The sequence below is a fragment of the Xiphophorus hellerii genome, chromosome 3, assembly GCF_003331165.1.
Source record: "Xiphophorus hellerii strain 12219 chromosome 3, Xiphophorus_hellerii-4.1, whole genome shotgun sequence".
NCBI lineage: Eukaryota > Metazoa > Chordata > Actinopteri > Cyprinodontiformes > Poeciliidae > Xiphophorus > Xiphophorus hellerii.
Window position 1 is genome coordinate 33061803 of NC_045674.1, and position 16841 is coordinate 33078643.

The window sequence follows — 16841 nt, forward strand, 5'->3', positions numbered from 1 at the left end:
CTCACACACTAGCTCAGGCTCCTTCCCCACCAGAGAGGCAACATTCATCCCAAGAGCCAACTTCTACAACCGAGGATCAGATCGCCAGGGTCCCTGCCCTTGACCACCACCCATCCCACATTGCACCCAACCCCATTGGCCCCTCCCACAGGTAGTGAGCCCGTGGGAAGGGGGAACCACGTCGCCTCTTCAGGCTGAGCCCGGCCGGGCCCCATAGGTAGAATCCCGACCACCAGGCACTCGCTAGCATGCCCCATCTGCAGGCCTGGCTCCAGGATGAGGAATTAAATTAAATGACTTTTACTTCCATTAATAATGTGTTAAAACTGGTTCATCATTAGATATTGACTTCTATTGGCTGCTGAGACATACTCAGCTGCAGACCAACCATTTTTTCTTTGCTGCTTTGATGGATAAACGAAAAAAAAGTTAAACTTTTGCCATCTGAAGGCACAGGGACCTTTAGATCAGGGGTCTCAAACTCCAGTACTCAAGGGCCGCAGACCTACAGTTTTTAGATGTGCCACAGGTACAAAACACTGGAATGAAATGGCTTAATTACGTCCTTCTTGTGTAGATCAGTTCTCCAGAGCCTTGCTAATGACCTAATTATTCTATTCAGGTGTGGTGCAGCAGAGGCACATCTAAAAGTTGCAGGACTGCCGCCCTCGAGGACTGGAGTTTGAGACCCCTGCTTTAGATGATTTCAACTGTAAGTTATCAGATGTGGAGAAGTAGGACATAGATTTCTTGCTGAGAGTTCAGTTTTTTATGGTACACCTCTAGTCATGTGCATTTTGCATGTCTATGTGTTTTGAATCTCAAATTAGAACTAATTTCTAGCACAGCCTTTTGCATGATAAATATGTTATATGAGCAATGGAGATAATTGTAGAAAAATTGAGTAGTGTTTCAGGGAAAAGAGTCATTTTCAGGACAAATGATTTAGAGCTCACTGTAGTGGATTTAATGACAAAGATTATTTTTACTGTTTTAAGTGTCCCATATTTCCATCCCCTGGTATATTTATAGGGAAAGAGCAGTTCTATTAATTCTCTGCCTTCATATGCCTGAGCAAATATTTGACACAGGCCTACTTTAATCCTTCTTCAACATGTCCCACACATTTATTTTGACATAAATAGCCGGTCAATGTATTGAGGATCACATTAACATTGACCCTGGAAGTCTGCTGCTCAGTGAGTCATCAGCCATTACTTCCATCATGCAGCAGCACTGATTGGTCATCTTGGGGAATCACTCCAGCATCTGCATGGCCAATTATGATTAAGCAGCCCTGTAAAATGAACACTTCTTACTTGTCATTGGCAATGCGAAAGGAGGAGAATAAGAAAGGGTAAGGCTTGAGGGGCCATTCCTTCACAAGGATCTTTATCACAGGCAGACTGATCTGTTTTACGCTCAGGAGACTCCCATTCGGCTCCATAATAAATGCTTGTTGGGGATGAAACATTCATGCAGAGTTAAATATGGATCCTACCATTGTCGCTGCATATTAAATAATGCCAATACTGATCAGTTCTGATGCGCTTTTACTGCTCCAAGTGGATTCCCTGTTAGCAACACTTGCAGATTTTGGAAAAGGGAAGGAATCAGTCATCAGAATAGAGTAAGACACATGTTATCTGAGAGCTTGAGAAAAAATCTCCAATGTATTTATGATAAGCTTGTGCAACAGTTAAATGTGTCAGCTGCTTTTATCAATGTTAACTAAGCGTAAAAGTGAATCTGCTGTTCCAGCAGTAGAAGCTGTTTTTCTCCACAGAGTTTATGTAATACCAAGTTCTCACATGAGACGTACATGTGATCAAAAAACAGTTTTGCTTTCTCAGACACTTTTTAGTGTTAAAATTAACTTGAGCAAAAGTTAGTTTGGAAGCCCTAAAGTGGTAACGATGAAGAAACTCTGAAGATAAAAAAAACAAACTGTTTGACTATATGGTAGAAGTGCCCAGAGGCTCTTTAACAACTGAGCATTTGCTTTTACATTAGCCCGCCTCTAACCGGTTTGGGCCCGGTCCTCTTTGGCCACATTCATTTTCCATGAGTAAATACAGCGCAGCTCAGCCCGGTTGTACTCAGATTGCAGAACCTACTTCAGAGGTAGTACTACTAGCAGACAGAACAGGGTTCGTGAGGGTGGATCGGGGGGGATTAGGGAGGGTCGGGGAAGGTTGAGGCGGGGTCGGGTCCGCTAGCGTCCACTGGGGGGGCAGATGAGGAGGGGAGGCTTAGCGTACTGTTAGACTGCAGGGGTGGAGGGGATGGCTGCGAGGGAGGGGGAGAGGGGGGTAGGTTTCGTATCGCAAAAGGGGGTGGGGATCTGGAGGTCTGTCTGTAAGCCACCAAACCGCCCCCCCCCCCCCCCCCACCCCCACCCCCCGTTACTGTAATTCAGTAATGTGTCTACCAGAGGATTCCTCTGGTCATTAGCTTTCATTAGAGCCTCATTGATGACTGTATGTTGAAGCACTGAGGAGTTACAGTCATTAGAAGTTTGTATATCAGATGTGTCCAAGTGTGCCATTTGGAGACTCAAAATGGCCCACTTGGACAACACCTGTATATCCTCATGGTTAAACATGTCCAATATGACATTTTTTTTGTGCTAGTTTGATCAGTCTTGAAATCCAAGAGAAGAATACTTTATTCTACAGATTTATTATATTTTCCAGTCCATACATTAAACACTCGAAGTGCATTTACAAGAAATAAAAATGAAAAATCTGGGTGAAGCAAAATTTTTCAGTTTTTTTGTGTTACAAACATCATAGCTACAAACTACTTACAGTAAAATTATTTTTGACTGCAAAAATAGAAAATGTAGCTTGTCATCTTCATAAAGAGATCAAGCTTTTGCATGTACTCCAAATTGTTCAACAAAAGAAGCTGATTTAAATTGGGTATATCTTTTCACCCATTTTTGATGATTTAGGGGGTGAGGGTTAAGGGGTTAATCAGGAGCAGCGGCAGGAACAGGAAATGACCATGAACAACTAACAGCTCATCTTTCTGAAGCATGGAAACTGGGAAGATGTGGTCAGATGGAGCTGCAGTTAGTGTGAAACACCGGAAATAAATTAAATTGTGATATGAATATAATTTTTCATTTGGATTAAGGAAAAATAACAATAAGGTTCATGCATCTTTTGACTCCATTACCTAGAGGTTTCACATTTAAAAAAATAAAGTGCCAGATGTAATTATACAGTATTTATATGTATAGCAAAATAATCAGTTGATCTGAGTCTTTATCATTATGTTTGGGTCAGCAATGAATTTCTACTAAACAAGATGAAATATATGGGTTTATTTTAGTCCATCAAAACCACAACCTCAACCACAGCTGAAGCGAGTGCACAACCCGCCCACAATAGCAAGGAACAGAATATATAAAGGAGAAGCTCACTGCCTGGGGTGGAACTGAGCCACACATTAACCGGTTAGTGTGTGACTGGAAATACGCCTTTAGTGTCCAAAGAATTACCCTTTACCTGATGCGGAAAGAGATCTTTTGCTTTTCCACTGGCAAGTGCACTAACCAGTTAATCTGCGGCTCGGTTCTGGGGTAGCGAAGCTTTCTACCTGGGATAGTGAGAAATTGCCCGTACACCATTTTTCACTATTGCTTGCAGGCCAGGAGCGCTCAGCAGCTGTGGTCGAGTCTCCTCTGATGTTTGCAGTGACACCCCGCAATGGAGAACCTTGAGGATCTCCATTTATGGACTCAAATTGTCAGGATCTGTGTTTTTCTGTGTTTATTTAGAGTTTTCTGTGTCCTTAAGTCTCTTCGTTGTCCTGTCCTCCCCTTGATTGTTCCCAGGTGTGTCTCGTCTCTGTGATTACCCTCCCGTGTATTTAACTCCACCTGTGTTCTTTGTTCCTCGTCGGGTCCTCGTCAATGTCTAGTCTGTTCGTCGTCGGTGTGTCTCTGTGCGAGCTGCCGTGTTTCTGGACTTATTTATAATTAAAAATCATCATTTTCATCTGACCTGGGTCCGCTGCGCCTGCCTCACCACCAACACCACCCCGCACTTCCTGACAGAAGGACCCGACCAGGACCGAGTGGTGAGAAAGCAGCTCATGACCCAGCACGACCAAGAGGCATGGTTCCAGCAGCAGTTGGAGTTGGCTCAGCGGGATCTCTACAAGGACGTAGAGATCCTGCCATCTCCGCTGCTGCTGGAGGAGATGGGGTTGGACTCCGACTACACCCTGGCGATTAGCCAATGCCAGACCCTACCAGTCACCACCCCAGAGCCCCCCGGATGCCGCCCCCGCCGTTACCTACGCCCGGGGAGACAGCGACGTGAGCCGCCGGTAGACTCGGCCCCTCATCGCTTTCCGGGAACACTTCCTCCGCTGTCTACCCGGAGACAGCGACGTGAGCCGCCGGTGGACCCGGTCCCTCGTCGCTTTCCGGAGCAGCCCCCTCCGCGGTCAGCCCGGAGACGGCGACGTGAGCCGCCGGCAGACCCGGCCCCTCGTCGCCTTCCGGATCCGCCACCTCCACGGTCAGCCCGGAGACAGCGACGTGAGCCGCCGGTGGACCCGGCCCCTCGTCGCCTACCGGAGCTGTCACCTCCGCTGCCGGTTCCCAGGCTCCGCTCCGGCTCGCCCCCGCAGCCGGTTCCAAGGCTTCGCTGCGGCTCGCCCCCGCAGCCGTTTCCAAGGCTTCGCTGCGGCTCGCCCCCGCAGCCGTTTCCAAGGCTTCGCTGCGGCTCGCCCCCGCAGCCGTTGCCAAGGCTTCGCTGCGGCTCGCCCCCGCAGCCGTTGCCAAGGCTTCGCTGCGGCTCGCCCCCGCAACCGGTTCCCAGGCTTCGCTGCGGCTCGCCCCCGCAGCCGGTTCCCAGGCTCCGCTCCGGCTCGCCCCCGCAGCCGGCCCCGAGGCTCCGCTCCGGCTCACCTCCAGCCGGCGCACCCGAGGCCGAATCAGCCGGCGTTCCAGCCGGCGCACCCGAGGCCGAATCAGCCGGCGTTCCAGCCGGCGCACCCGAGGCCGAATCAGCCGGCGTTCCAGCCGGCGCACCCGAGGCCGAATCAGCCGGCGTTCCAGCCGGCGCACCTTCCGAGACTCCCAATGTTCCTTCCGAGACTCCCAGTGTTCCTTCCGAGACTCCCAGTGTTCCTTCCGAGACTCCCAGTGTTCCTTCTGAGACCCAGACTCCCTGCGTTCCTCCAGAGACTCCCAGTGTTCCTTCCGAGACCCAGACTCCCTGCGTTCCTCCAGAGACTCCCAGTGTTCCTTCCGAGACCCAGACCCCCTGCGTTCCTTCCGAGACTCCCTGCGTTCCTTCCGAGACTCCCTGCGTTCCGACTCTGACTCCCTGCGTTCCGACTCTGACTCCCTGCGTTCCGACTCTGACTCCCTGCGTTCCGACTCTGACTCCCTGCGTTCCGACTCTGACTCCCTGCGTTCCTCCAGAGACTCTCTGCGTTCCACCCGAGACCGAGACCCTCTGCGTTCCGACCGAGACCCTCTGCGTTCCACCTGAGACCGAGACCCTCTGCGTTCCACCTGAGACCGAGACCCTCTGCGTTCCACCCGAGACCCTGACCTTCTGCGTTCCACCCGAGACCGAGACCCCCAGCGTTCCACCCGAGACTCAGACCCCCACCGTTCCGACCGAGACCCCTTGTGCTCCGACCGAGACCCCCTGTGCTCCACCAGAGACCCTACCTCGGGGGGCTCGTCATCGCCGTCTGTGGGCGGCCCCCGGGGCTCATCATCGCCACCTCCAGGGCCGCGGACGGCCGCTGGACCGCCTCCTGGGGTCCCGCCTCCGGGGTTCCCGCCTCCAGCGCCGCGGACGGCCGCCGGACCGCCTCCGTGGTTCCCGCCTCCGTGGTTCCCGCCTCCAGCGCCGCGGACGGCCGCCGGACCGCCTCCGTGGTTCCCGCCTCCAGCGCCGCGGACGGCCGCCGGACCGCCTCCGTGGTTCCCGCCTCCAGCGCCGCGGACGGCCGCCGGACCGCCTCTGTGGTTCCCGCTTCCAGCGCCGCGGACGGCCGCCGGACCGCCTCCGTGGTTCCCGCCTCCAGCGCCGCGGACGGCCGCCGGACCGCCTCTGTGGTTCCCGCCTCCAGCGCCGCGGACGACCGCCGGACCGCCTCCGTGGTTCCCGCCGCCGCGGACGACCGCCAGACCACCTCCATGGTTCCCGCCTCCTTTGCCTCCGCCCACCCTGTGGGTAGTTTTTTGTTGTTTTTGGACTCTTGGCCCTCCCGGTGTTTCCGCCCACAACGGTGGGTTGTTTTGTGTTTTTCTGGACTCTGGCCCGCCGTCCAGCGCCCCTCCACCCACCCTTGTTGTGTTTTTGTTTTGTGGGCGTCTGGTAGCCGCCCTTGAGGGGGGGGTACTGTCAGGATCTGTGTTTTTCTGTGTTTATTTAGAGTTTTCTGTGTCCTTAAGTCTCTTCGTTGTCCTGTCCTCCCCTTGATTGTTCCCAGGTGTGTCTCGTCTCTGTGATTACCCTCCCGTGTATTTAACTCCACCTGTGTTCTTTGTTCCTCGTCGGGTCCTCGTCAATGTCTAGTCTGTTCGTCGTCGGTGTGTCTCTGTGCGAGCTGCCGTGTTTCTGGACTTATTTATAATTAAAAAATCATCATTTTCATCTGACCTGGGTCCGCTGCGCCTGCCTCACCACCAACACCACACCGCTTCATGACACAAATAAACCCAGATATTTAAATTTGTCTTATAGAAATTTATTGATGACAAAGACATAATGATAAAGACTCAGAAAAGCTGATTTTGCTATACGTATAAATAGCCTTACTTTCTAGCACTTTTAAAAAAAAAAAGTGCAACATTTTGGATTTAGGTAATGCAGTGAAAAGATGTAAACCAATAGCAATGCTTTTTTTTTTTAAATCCAATGAAAGTGTGGAAGTGTGAGGTGCAGAGAGTGAAAAGGAACGGCGAGAGTACAGTTTCCTCTGGTGCTCCTGTGTTGCTGACCACCTGGTTAGACACACATTCCTTCAGTCTCACAGAGTGTGGTCTGTTTGTCAGGTAGTCATAGATTCTACACTGGGCTGACCAGCATCCTGGTCCTGGTGGTGGATCTGAGGAGGACCTCAGATCCACCACCAGTTCCTTGGTCTTTGTCACATTGAGCTGCAGGTGGTTCAGCCCACACCATGTGACAAAGTTACCCACAACAGCCCCACACTCAGCCTCATCACCCTGATACTGATACAACCAACCACAGCTGAGTCATCTGAGAACTTCTGTAGATGACAGGTCTCAGTGCAATGGCTGAAGTTGGTTGTATAGAGGATGAAGAGGACATTTCTTTGTGGAAGCCTAGTGTTGCTGTCAGCACTGTTTGACACACAGTGTCACAAGTGCACAAACTATGGCCTGCTAGTCAGATAGTCCACAATCCAGGTCACAAGGGAGAATCCACCTGCATCGCCATCAGCTTCTCACCCAGTTGGATGGACGGTATTGAATGGAGTGGACAAATAAATAAGCTGATTTCTCACAGTGTTAATCAGCTGGTGCAGGCGAGTGTATACATGTTTAAGCAGGAAGATGATGGCATCCTTAACTCCAAGTTTGGGTTGGTAGGCAAGCTGCAAAGGGTCCACGTTTGGTTGGACCAGGAGCCTGAGCTGCTCTAATATCACTCTTATGATGTGGGAGGTCATCGCCACAGGCCTGTAGTTCTTGGAGTCACAGGGATGCTGTGTCTTTGGCACCGGAACAATGCGGGATGTTTTCCACATCACATGGATCCTAAGTAGGCGCAGGCTCCTCTTGAAGACATGATGGAGAACTCCACAGAGCTGGATAGGACAGGCTTTGAGCACCCCCAGGTTCACACCATCAGGGCCCGAAGCCTTCCCAGGATGGAGTCTCACCTGCTGTCTTCTAATATCTTCATTGGTGACATCATCCGTAGACGTTCTGAGGGCTGGGGAGATGGTCACTGAGTTAGAAGAGGAGGGAAGGAGGCGTGAAAATGAAATCTCACATGGGGATGAAGGACTCTGAGGAGGGGAAGTGGAGAGTGGGTGGACAGCAGCAGTGGTATTGATGGGAGAGTGGGTGGGAGGTGCAGGGGCCGCAGTGTTAAATCTGTTAAAAAACAGCTTAAGTTCATTGGCTCTGTCAACATTGCCTTCAACCGCAATAGCCAGGAGTCAGACTCTCCCTCTGACTCCTGGCCTGCTGATCTGAACCCAGTGATGGTCCTCTTCCCTCTCCAGACCTCTTGTGTTTTTCTGCTGGAGTTTCCTCTCCAGCTTCCTCCTGTAATGATTGGTTGAGCAGAGAGATGGGAGAGGAACTGTATGCATCTTTTATATTAGCATACATTAAGTCCAGAGTCCTCTCTTCTCTAGTGGGACAGCTCACATACTGGGTGAAGTTGGGCAGGGTTTTGACCAAGGTGATATGATTAAAATCACCCAAGATAACCTTGAATGCAGTCGTACGTCCAGTCTGCAAGTGAGCTATAGAGGAGTGGATGACATCACAGGCCACGGTAGGGTTAGCACAGAAGGATACAAACAGTCAACAGTTTAACATGGGAATATTTATGGGGCAAGTAAAATGGACAATGACTGTTAAAAGTCCGTCTGTTTGTTTAGCACTACATTACCCAAGATGCATCTGTTCATTTGTGGTTCCGTTTCACGTAGCTGAGTGGCTTGTTTTTCTGTGCTACTGTGTGGCTCGGTGGCATGGAGGTGGCATCCGCTGACATCCACCATCAGTCTTTCTTGGGTCTTTCGTGTATGAAACCTGTGTGCGTTTTTATGATGTAAGTGTGCAGTTTCATGTTCTATATTTGTGTTTGTGTCGGTTGTTGGCCCAGGAGGTGATGGCGTCCTCGTGTTTCTCTGGCTGCCGACAATGCAGGCGTTTAATTATGATAGCTCAGGTTATACTATACTTTGCCAGATACATATTGTTATTGTATTAGTATATGAGGGAATTACCATTCATTTCATGTGTTCTGACGGTTTTTGTCATTTGTATGTTTGTCGCATTTACCCGACTGTTCATTTGTAGTGTTGTGGTGCCCTCCGGTGGATTTCTGTGGTGCTGCAGGCCATTTTCGTCCTGTATATACACGTGTAGCTGTGTTTTGCTCTCATGGCCATTAATATGTACCTTTATTGTTTTTGTTTCAGATGACCACACACACACACACACCCACCCACACTCATATACGAAACATCAATAAACTTCTGAGCTGCACCGTTGGAGTCGCCCTAGTCCTTCTGACTGAGGAAGAGTCGATTGATGAGAGATCTGGATTTAGCGCCTGTTTAGACGCACACAGTCTTCTACAATGACCAACCACCAACTGTTCAACGTCAGGGCAACAGATTCGCTCCTGGACTGATAAATGACCAGGATTACAGTAACAGTTGTTTACTAGAATGGCAAACACCCCTCCTTTTCGATTGCCGATCTCAGTACAATCCTTGTTAGCTCAAACAATCCAGTAGCCCCCAATAGAGACATTGGCATCAGGAATGACCGGAATGAGCCATGTCTCCATAAAACATGTTAAGCTACACCCCCTGTACTCCCTCTGACACCTGGCCAGCACTGTTAACCTGGAAATCTCAAGATCCCAATGTCTCTCCAGAGTCCAAAGCATCCTTGAAGATTGCCATTGTCCTGCCCAGCACCTGTTCGCCCTACTGCCATACTGTGCAGGAGCACAGAGACAAACAAAGAGACTGATTTTCCCAGATTAGGGAATCTAATACATAAATAATAAAGTACTTTATACTATATATGCAAAGTATAAAAAGTATAAAGTACCTAATTTGATGAATCTGAATTAAGTGCAGCTTGAGTTCCGCAGTCTGACGAAAAGATAGAAACTGTTTCTCAGCCTGTTGGTCTTGCACTGGATGATCCTCAGACTCCTACCTGGCTGGAACAGTCTGTGTGCAGGATGGATGGAGTCCTTCAATGTGCAGGGCGCCCTTCTCCTGCATCGTGATGTGTAGAGGTCCATGGTGGGGGGCCCACAGTCCTCTGTGAAACCTTAATCTTAACCTCTGCAGATCCATCCTCTCAGCAGGAGTGCAGCTGCCATGCCAATGGTGATGGAGGTAAAGAGAACACGCTCCACCACTCTCTAACGCATCTCCCCAGTCACACTCTGAGTGATAGAAGCTCCAGCTCTCCGCATTTTCCTGATGAAGTAGAGATGCTGGTGGGCCTTTTGGACCAGACGGGAGGTGTTGGCAATCCTGTCTGCACCAGGGTCGGTGGTGTTAAAGACCTAGGAGGAATCCAGTAAGAGCAGACGGATATAAGAAGTTTTGATCTCCAGGTTGGTTAGGGCTGTGTGGACCACAGATAAGATGGCATCAGAGGTTGAGCAGTTCCTCCTATAGGCATACTGATGTGGGTCTACAGTGATGTTGTTGGAGTCCTTGATGTGTGTCATGACTAGCCTCTCGAAGCACTTCTTGACTACTGATGTTAAGGCTATAGGTCAGTGGTCATTCAGGCCTGTTACTGAGGAGCACTTGGGGACACGGACAATAGTGGCGGTCTTTAGGCAGGTCTGGACTGAAGCCAATGACAGTGAAGTGTTGAAGATATCCCCCAACTCCTCAGACAGATGTTGGTGGTGGACACCCCCCTTAATCATGCTGAGGGGGGGTGTTAGGAGGTATAGAACCTATTGAGTGCATTTGGGAATGAGGGGTCCCTTGGGCATTGCGCATCCCTGATGCTGTAATTTGTGATGCACTTAATGCCCTTCCACATGCACCAAGTTCATTGATGGTGAAGTGACCTTGAATTTTATGGGCGTATGTAGCTTTGGCCCTTTCAGTGCCTGCTGTCAGAACTTTCCTCAACTCTCAGAGTGCTGATGCCTCACCTGTCCTGAATGCAGCATCCCTAGTTTTCAGCAAAGCTCTCACCTCAGCATTCAGCCAGGGTTTCTGGTTTGAATAACAGGTTGTTGTCCAGGTATTGGTAACATTATCAGCACACTTAGAGATGAAGCCCAGAACAGAGGAGGCGTATTCCTCCAGGTCCACCTCTCCCTCATATATATTCGCCTCTCTGAAGGCTTGCCAATTTGTTCTCTGAAAACAGTCCGGGAGCACGCAGGCTCCCGGAGTTATGTCAGTACCATTTTCTTTGATTTGTGTCATTTAAAAGCTGCACTATACAAGATGTGTCATGGGCAACTGGAAATAAAAGGTGCTTAAACAGAGTGGTTTGGATTTGTGTATACCTCTTATTTTCCCCTTTAAAACGTCTAATTTCTGTTACTGCTTAGCCCAGATAATGTAGGAGCTTTTCTTTTTCAACACAGAGAGAGCATGTAAAAATAGGCTTCCCAGGAGCAAATACCAGTCTGCAGATAGGAAAACATTAAACAGCCCAAATTACTAAAAGATGGTAACTCTTTGCATTCATCAACTTATACCTTATGCATTTCACCATTACTACATGGTAACACATTTACAATACATCGTTGATAAGTTAAAGACTTCTCTTTTCATTTAAACTCAACTTGTTGTGTAATGACAGATTAACTATTGCCCTAGTCAAAACATACTTTGTGACACATCAGCAAATCTCGGTGAGATAAATCGAGTCATGTTTCTGTTGTGAGGCACAACTTGTAAGTCACTTTGTCAACTGATAGTTACATAGAACACTGTCAGTGTCTCACAGGTCAGCACTTTGGGAATATCAGCATTACATCGACAGAGTGCTTGATTTAATGAAAAACAGGGAGCCATTGTCACAGATTCAGCAGTCTGTGGGCTGGTTTCCCACAGTGCAGTGCACTCATCTGGAAGCAGGAAGTAAACAAATAATGCCACAAGCCAAACAGCTGGTTATGCTGGGCTGTGAACAGACACACACGAGACTTTTACATCAGTTTAGAAAATGACTGTTTGCAGAAGCAATGTCCAACTGTGTTTGCAACAGAACCAGGTCTGGTTGCTTTGTGATGAATCTGGATAATACCCAGGCAATCTATGACAAAAATGTGTTAAATATGTTCTCATTTCATAAATTCTGCAGAAAATATGTATAGGTCAGATGAGTCATAAACATGACATAACACCTGTCATGAACATGAGTAAGTCTTCATGAATATTTATGACTCTTGTTATAAAGTGTTATTCGGTAAATCATGACACTTTTAATGCAAAGTTGACATTATTCAAAATGTCTTTGTTATGACAACTTGACATTAACCAAGAATCATTATGTCATAAATATATCATGATAGCAGTAATAGTAATGTCATAATTATCACTCTGTCAAAAGCTTTAACAAAACAGTAATTAATATTTTCCCCTACCTGAAATATAGCGGAATAAATAGGACCAACAATAAAGATTTCATTAGCTTTATTACACTGTCAAATAATTTCATAACAGTCATTAATAATTCCTCTTACATCAAGTGGGACAAGTAGCACAGTTATGAAGATGTCATTAATTGTCATTACAGTGTCAAGTGCTATATTAACATGGTCATTAATGTTAAGTCTTACCTCAATTGAAGTGGAAAACATTGGACTACTTATAACTACCATCATAGCTGTAGAACGGACAGAATAGCTATATCCTATTACATATTATATTCAGCATAATCCTAACATACCAGACACATGTACAAAATGTTCAGAAGAAAGAGGGGCATTATTTCATTGCATCTGGGAATTAATTAGAGAAATTAAAAAGTTTTAGAAAATGATAAAAGAAAGTATTTTGTCTCAAAGCACATTGTACTACATCTAGGTTTTCTCTTACTGGGTCTGCATCCCACTTTGCATCATACTTTGTTTACCAAATATGAACAGTTACTGATTGATATGTACCCACTACAAGTTAAAACACTGATTGCACATTTCTGGAAGAAAACAACAGAACCAAGTATCAAGCAATGGATCAGACAAATGCTGATGACTTCACCCCTGAAACACATTACATATCTCCAAAACAAAAAAGGTGACTTATTTGAAAACAGTTGAAAACATTTCAGGATGTGTGTGGAAAATGTGGACATGTCTTAAGAGGAAGAACCCAACTAAGGACAAGTTAGAGAGTAGTAGGAGAAGAAAGTGAGGAAATGTGATCAGTTTGTCCTCTAACAGTCTAAGCCTTTAGTAGCATAACTCCAGAGACCAGCTCAGGATAACCTGAGCCATGAAATGAGGGATGAGAGAGGCAGAGACAGGGGGAGTCATTTCTCTGGATGTGTCATTAGAAATGTCTAATTTCAATACACTAAACTGTGCCCAACAAAAGAGCAATTGTTACATCAGTAATGTAGTTCACCAAATTTCAACTATGATTTAAAATTTCCAATAAATTTGCTTGATGAAATAGCTGTGATTAATTATATTGAACGTGATCTGCTTCTGTGCTTGTCTTTCAGGTCTCATTCGGTTGCAAGAGCTAATAAAGGCACCATCCCGGTACAACATCCGATTAAAAATCCGCCAGCTGCCTGCAGAGACAAAGGATGCCAAGCCTCTTTTAAAGGAGATGAAAAGGGGAAAGGAATTTCATATCATATTTGACTGTGGTCATGAGATGGCTGCTGGGATCCTTAAGCAGGTATGGACACATCAGCTTTGCTTTAAGCTGTCTGCTGCTACTTCCATGTAGAAGTGAATCATTTCCGGAGAAAGCAACAGGAGTTAGTCTGAAGCTGTGGATTGTACTTTCTCAGTAGGCAGGTTTTTTGGAACTGGATTGGTCACCTGATATTATCCAATATGCCACCATATTATATATGCCAATTTCCAATTGTTACTTGTCACACCACCAAATCTGCTCAAATTGTTTTGATCTTTGTTTTAAATTCTGCATGCTTATTTTTCATGTCCCATTTTACTATGCAAATTTGAAAGTGGCTAAATAGTGTGTTTAGAAAAGCACCAATAGTTGTACTTCTGTACATGTAAATGCACTGGGAACACTGTGTGGCAGCACAAGGGTATGAATCTGATACTCTGCCCCCCAAAGCAGGGTAACCAGAACGCCACCATGGGAATTGCGCCCAAGGAAATAGATTGCCAGTAAGGCACTTAAGGTCCGTGACCAAAGACAACAAGACTTTATTCCACCAAAAAAAAAAATAGTTACACTTTATTGTTCCATGTTTTAAAAGACAATTGAAATTTAAAGAACCACAATGGGAAGGGAAGCCAGTTCCCAAATGTGGGGAACTGGTTTCTAAAACAAATGAATAAATCCAAATAAAATCACCCCAGGCATTTGTGAACAGACACTCGATTGTGAAGAAATTCCAACACCGGTCACTCGCACAGCACACAGGTCCAGCCCCCCTGAACACTCCCCACCGCTTTCTGCTCTCAGTCTGGAGACAAAAGAGTGGGGTTAAACAAAGCAAATACAAAAAAAAAAAAAAAAAAAAAAAAGGACACTACAATTTAGATATGAACAAGTGCTAAAATGAGGCTACCCCTAACCTCGGACATAACCAGTCATTAAAAATCAATGCTTTAATTAAGTACGGTAATCTACAAAAAAAAGGCTGCTATTTACAGCAAGGTCAGAGGCCACACAGAATAGAATAATCCAAAATAAACAAATTTAAAACAAAAAGCACAAAACTAAGAAACCAAACAAAAAAAAGAGAGAAAACAAAGCAGAAAATAAAAGAAACAAAGCAGCAGGATCTCCAGCGAGCTGCAGCAGCTTTATGTCTGAAATGAAGTTACAGATTAATAGGTGATTTTAGAAAATGGCAGAAGGTAGAGGAAGCCATTGTCACCTACTGGAGCTGAATGAGTCCACCCTGACCTGAGAGACCCTTCCGGCCCAACAGCAGCAGCATCAGCTTGTAAGTACTTTCTATATATAAATAGTTGTCATTTTTGTGCTATTGAACTGCATGGGTGCGATAAAAAAAATACATACCCGTTTTATGTTGCCAAGCTGAACTGGGGAGGGTAAATTACAGCCACACCCCAGTACCAAGCAGGAGACTTCAGGTAGTTTCTAAATTTAAACAATTTGAGTTAACCAGCTAAACCTGCAGATCTTATACAGAAGGAGAAACATTAGAATAGAATAGAATAGAATAGAATTACTTTATTCATCCCAGCAGGGAAATTATTTCGCAGTTACAGCATAGAGACAAGACACACAACAACCACCACTGAGTAGCAATGTAGACAAGATAAAATAAGAATAAAATATAACATGCTGTCAATATAAAAAGCAACTTAGAGCAGTCCTTGCAAGGATTCAAAAATGCAGAAACAGTATGTATATGTAAATATATGTACAGCAAGTGTGCCACAGTGCAGTTGTGCGAAATTGGACTGATTAGTGCAGAACAATGATTTAGCTTTTATTGTACAGTGAGATGGCCTGTGGCAGGAAGGATTTCCTGTATCTGTCCCTACGACAGCGGAGCTGGAGCAGTCTATGTGAGAAGGTGCTCTGCTGTCTGTCCACTATGTGGCGGAGAGGGTTCTGTTTATTATCCATAATAGACAGAACCTTCTTCAGTGTCCTCCTCTCCACCACAGTTTCCAGGGACTCCAGCCTTAGTCCCAGTACAGAGCCAGCTTTCCTGATGATTTTGTCTAGTCTATTAGAGTCGCTGGCTCTGATGCTGCTTCCTGATGTTAGAGTTATGGCCACTATAAGTTAACCAAGCGAACTTCCTACTGACGTGCGACCAAATGCAGGCACAAAGAAAACAGATGAGAGAGTCTCCCTGCTCCACACCCATTATGAGGTAATTAGGTGTCAGGTGCCCTCAATCCTGGGACAGGATATATATAACTGTAACTGTAACTATAACTGCACATTCTATTATGGAACAACAAACAAAACATCTCACTGTACAGAAAATAAGGATAAAATAGTATTTGACTGTTTAAGAACAAAAGTAACAATAGCAGTTTAAAAAAAAACCACACACACAAAAAATAAACTCTAAAATGCATGAACATGTAGCTTTCCTGTGAATATTCACTGTTTTGGAAAACTGCTGCACCTTAATAAAGAGCAAGTGTTTGGGTTTTAAGAAGTCACTTCTTAAATTACATTTGTACACACTTATTACAGTGTGAGAGATTCATTTGTTGGACCTTTTTATGTTTCTCATTCTCTCTTATACTCTGTATTTTCTTTTATGTTGTAATTACTGTTATTTGTTATTTTTGTGTGCAGCACTTTGGCCAACAGCAGTTGGTATTATATATATATATATATATATATATGTATATATATATATATATATACATACATAAATAAATAAATTTGATTTGATTGGAAATTTGATTGGACTTCTGTTTTTCACAGAATGAACTATCTCACAAATTGAATTTCACAATATTATTTTGAACTTACTCTTTTCGGAATTAGCTACACACAGTGTTGTAGTCAAGACCAAGACCAGAGGCTGCTGTTATGGATTAACTGGTGACTAAATTAACTGGTTGAAACTTATGAGCACCGCAGATGTTTTTAAATTGTAGGTGGCTGTCTTGATGCCTGTTGAAAAATGCTACTTGTGTGACAAAACCGTTTGCAAACCTTTACTATAAATCCCATTTGAAGCAAATATGTTTAATGTTGCATGTGAAAATTATATTTCAAAGCAAGTTTCTACAGAGCAGCGTTGAGTTCGCTTTGAAAACACCGCATTGGAGCATAACCAGATCAATGAGTAACACCACAATCCCATTCACATTCAGGTTCACCAGAATAAATTAATTTCATCTCATGAACAGCCACAATGTAAACCTAAGTGGAAGGTTTCTGCTTTTTGTAACCAGCACTGATCAGAAAAACATTGGAATTGACTCTCAAGA

The 16841-nt window shown here is 45.7% G+C and overlaps 1 protein-coding gene across 5 annotated transcripts in view; it reads left to right on the plus strand.

Annotated features, from left to right (window-relative positions):
• The window catches only part of grik2 (glutamate receptor, ionotropic, kainate 2), a 445844-nt gene that overhangs the window by 186065 nt on the left and 242938 nt on the right, over nucleotides 1-16841 (plus strand). For all 5 annotated transcript variants that reach the window (XM_032558115.1, XM_032558116.1, XM_032558118.1 and 2 more), the window contains one exon: nucleotides 13421-13602. In XM_032558115.1, coding sequence (XP_032414006.1) covers nucleotides 13421-13602 — 182 coding nt within the window. The remainder of the gene's footprint in view (nucleotides 1-13420; nucleotides 13603-16841) is intronic.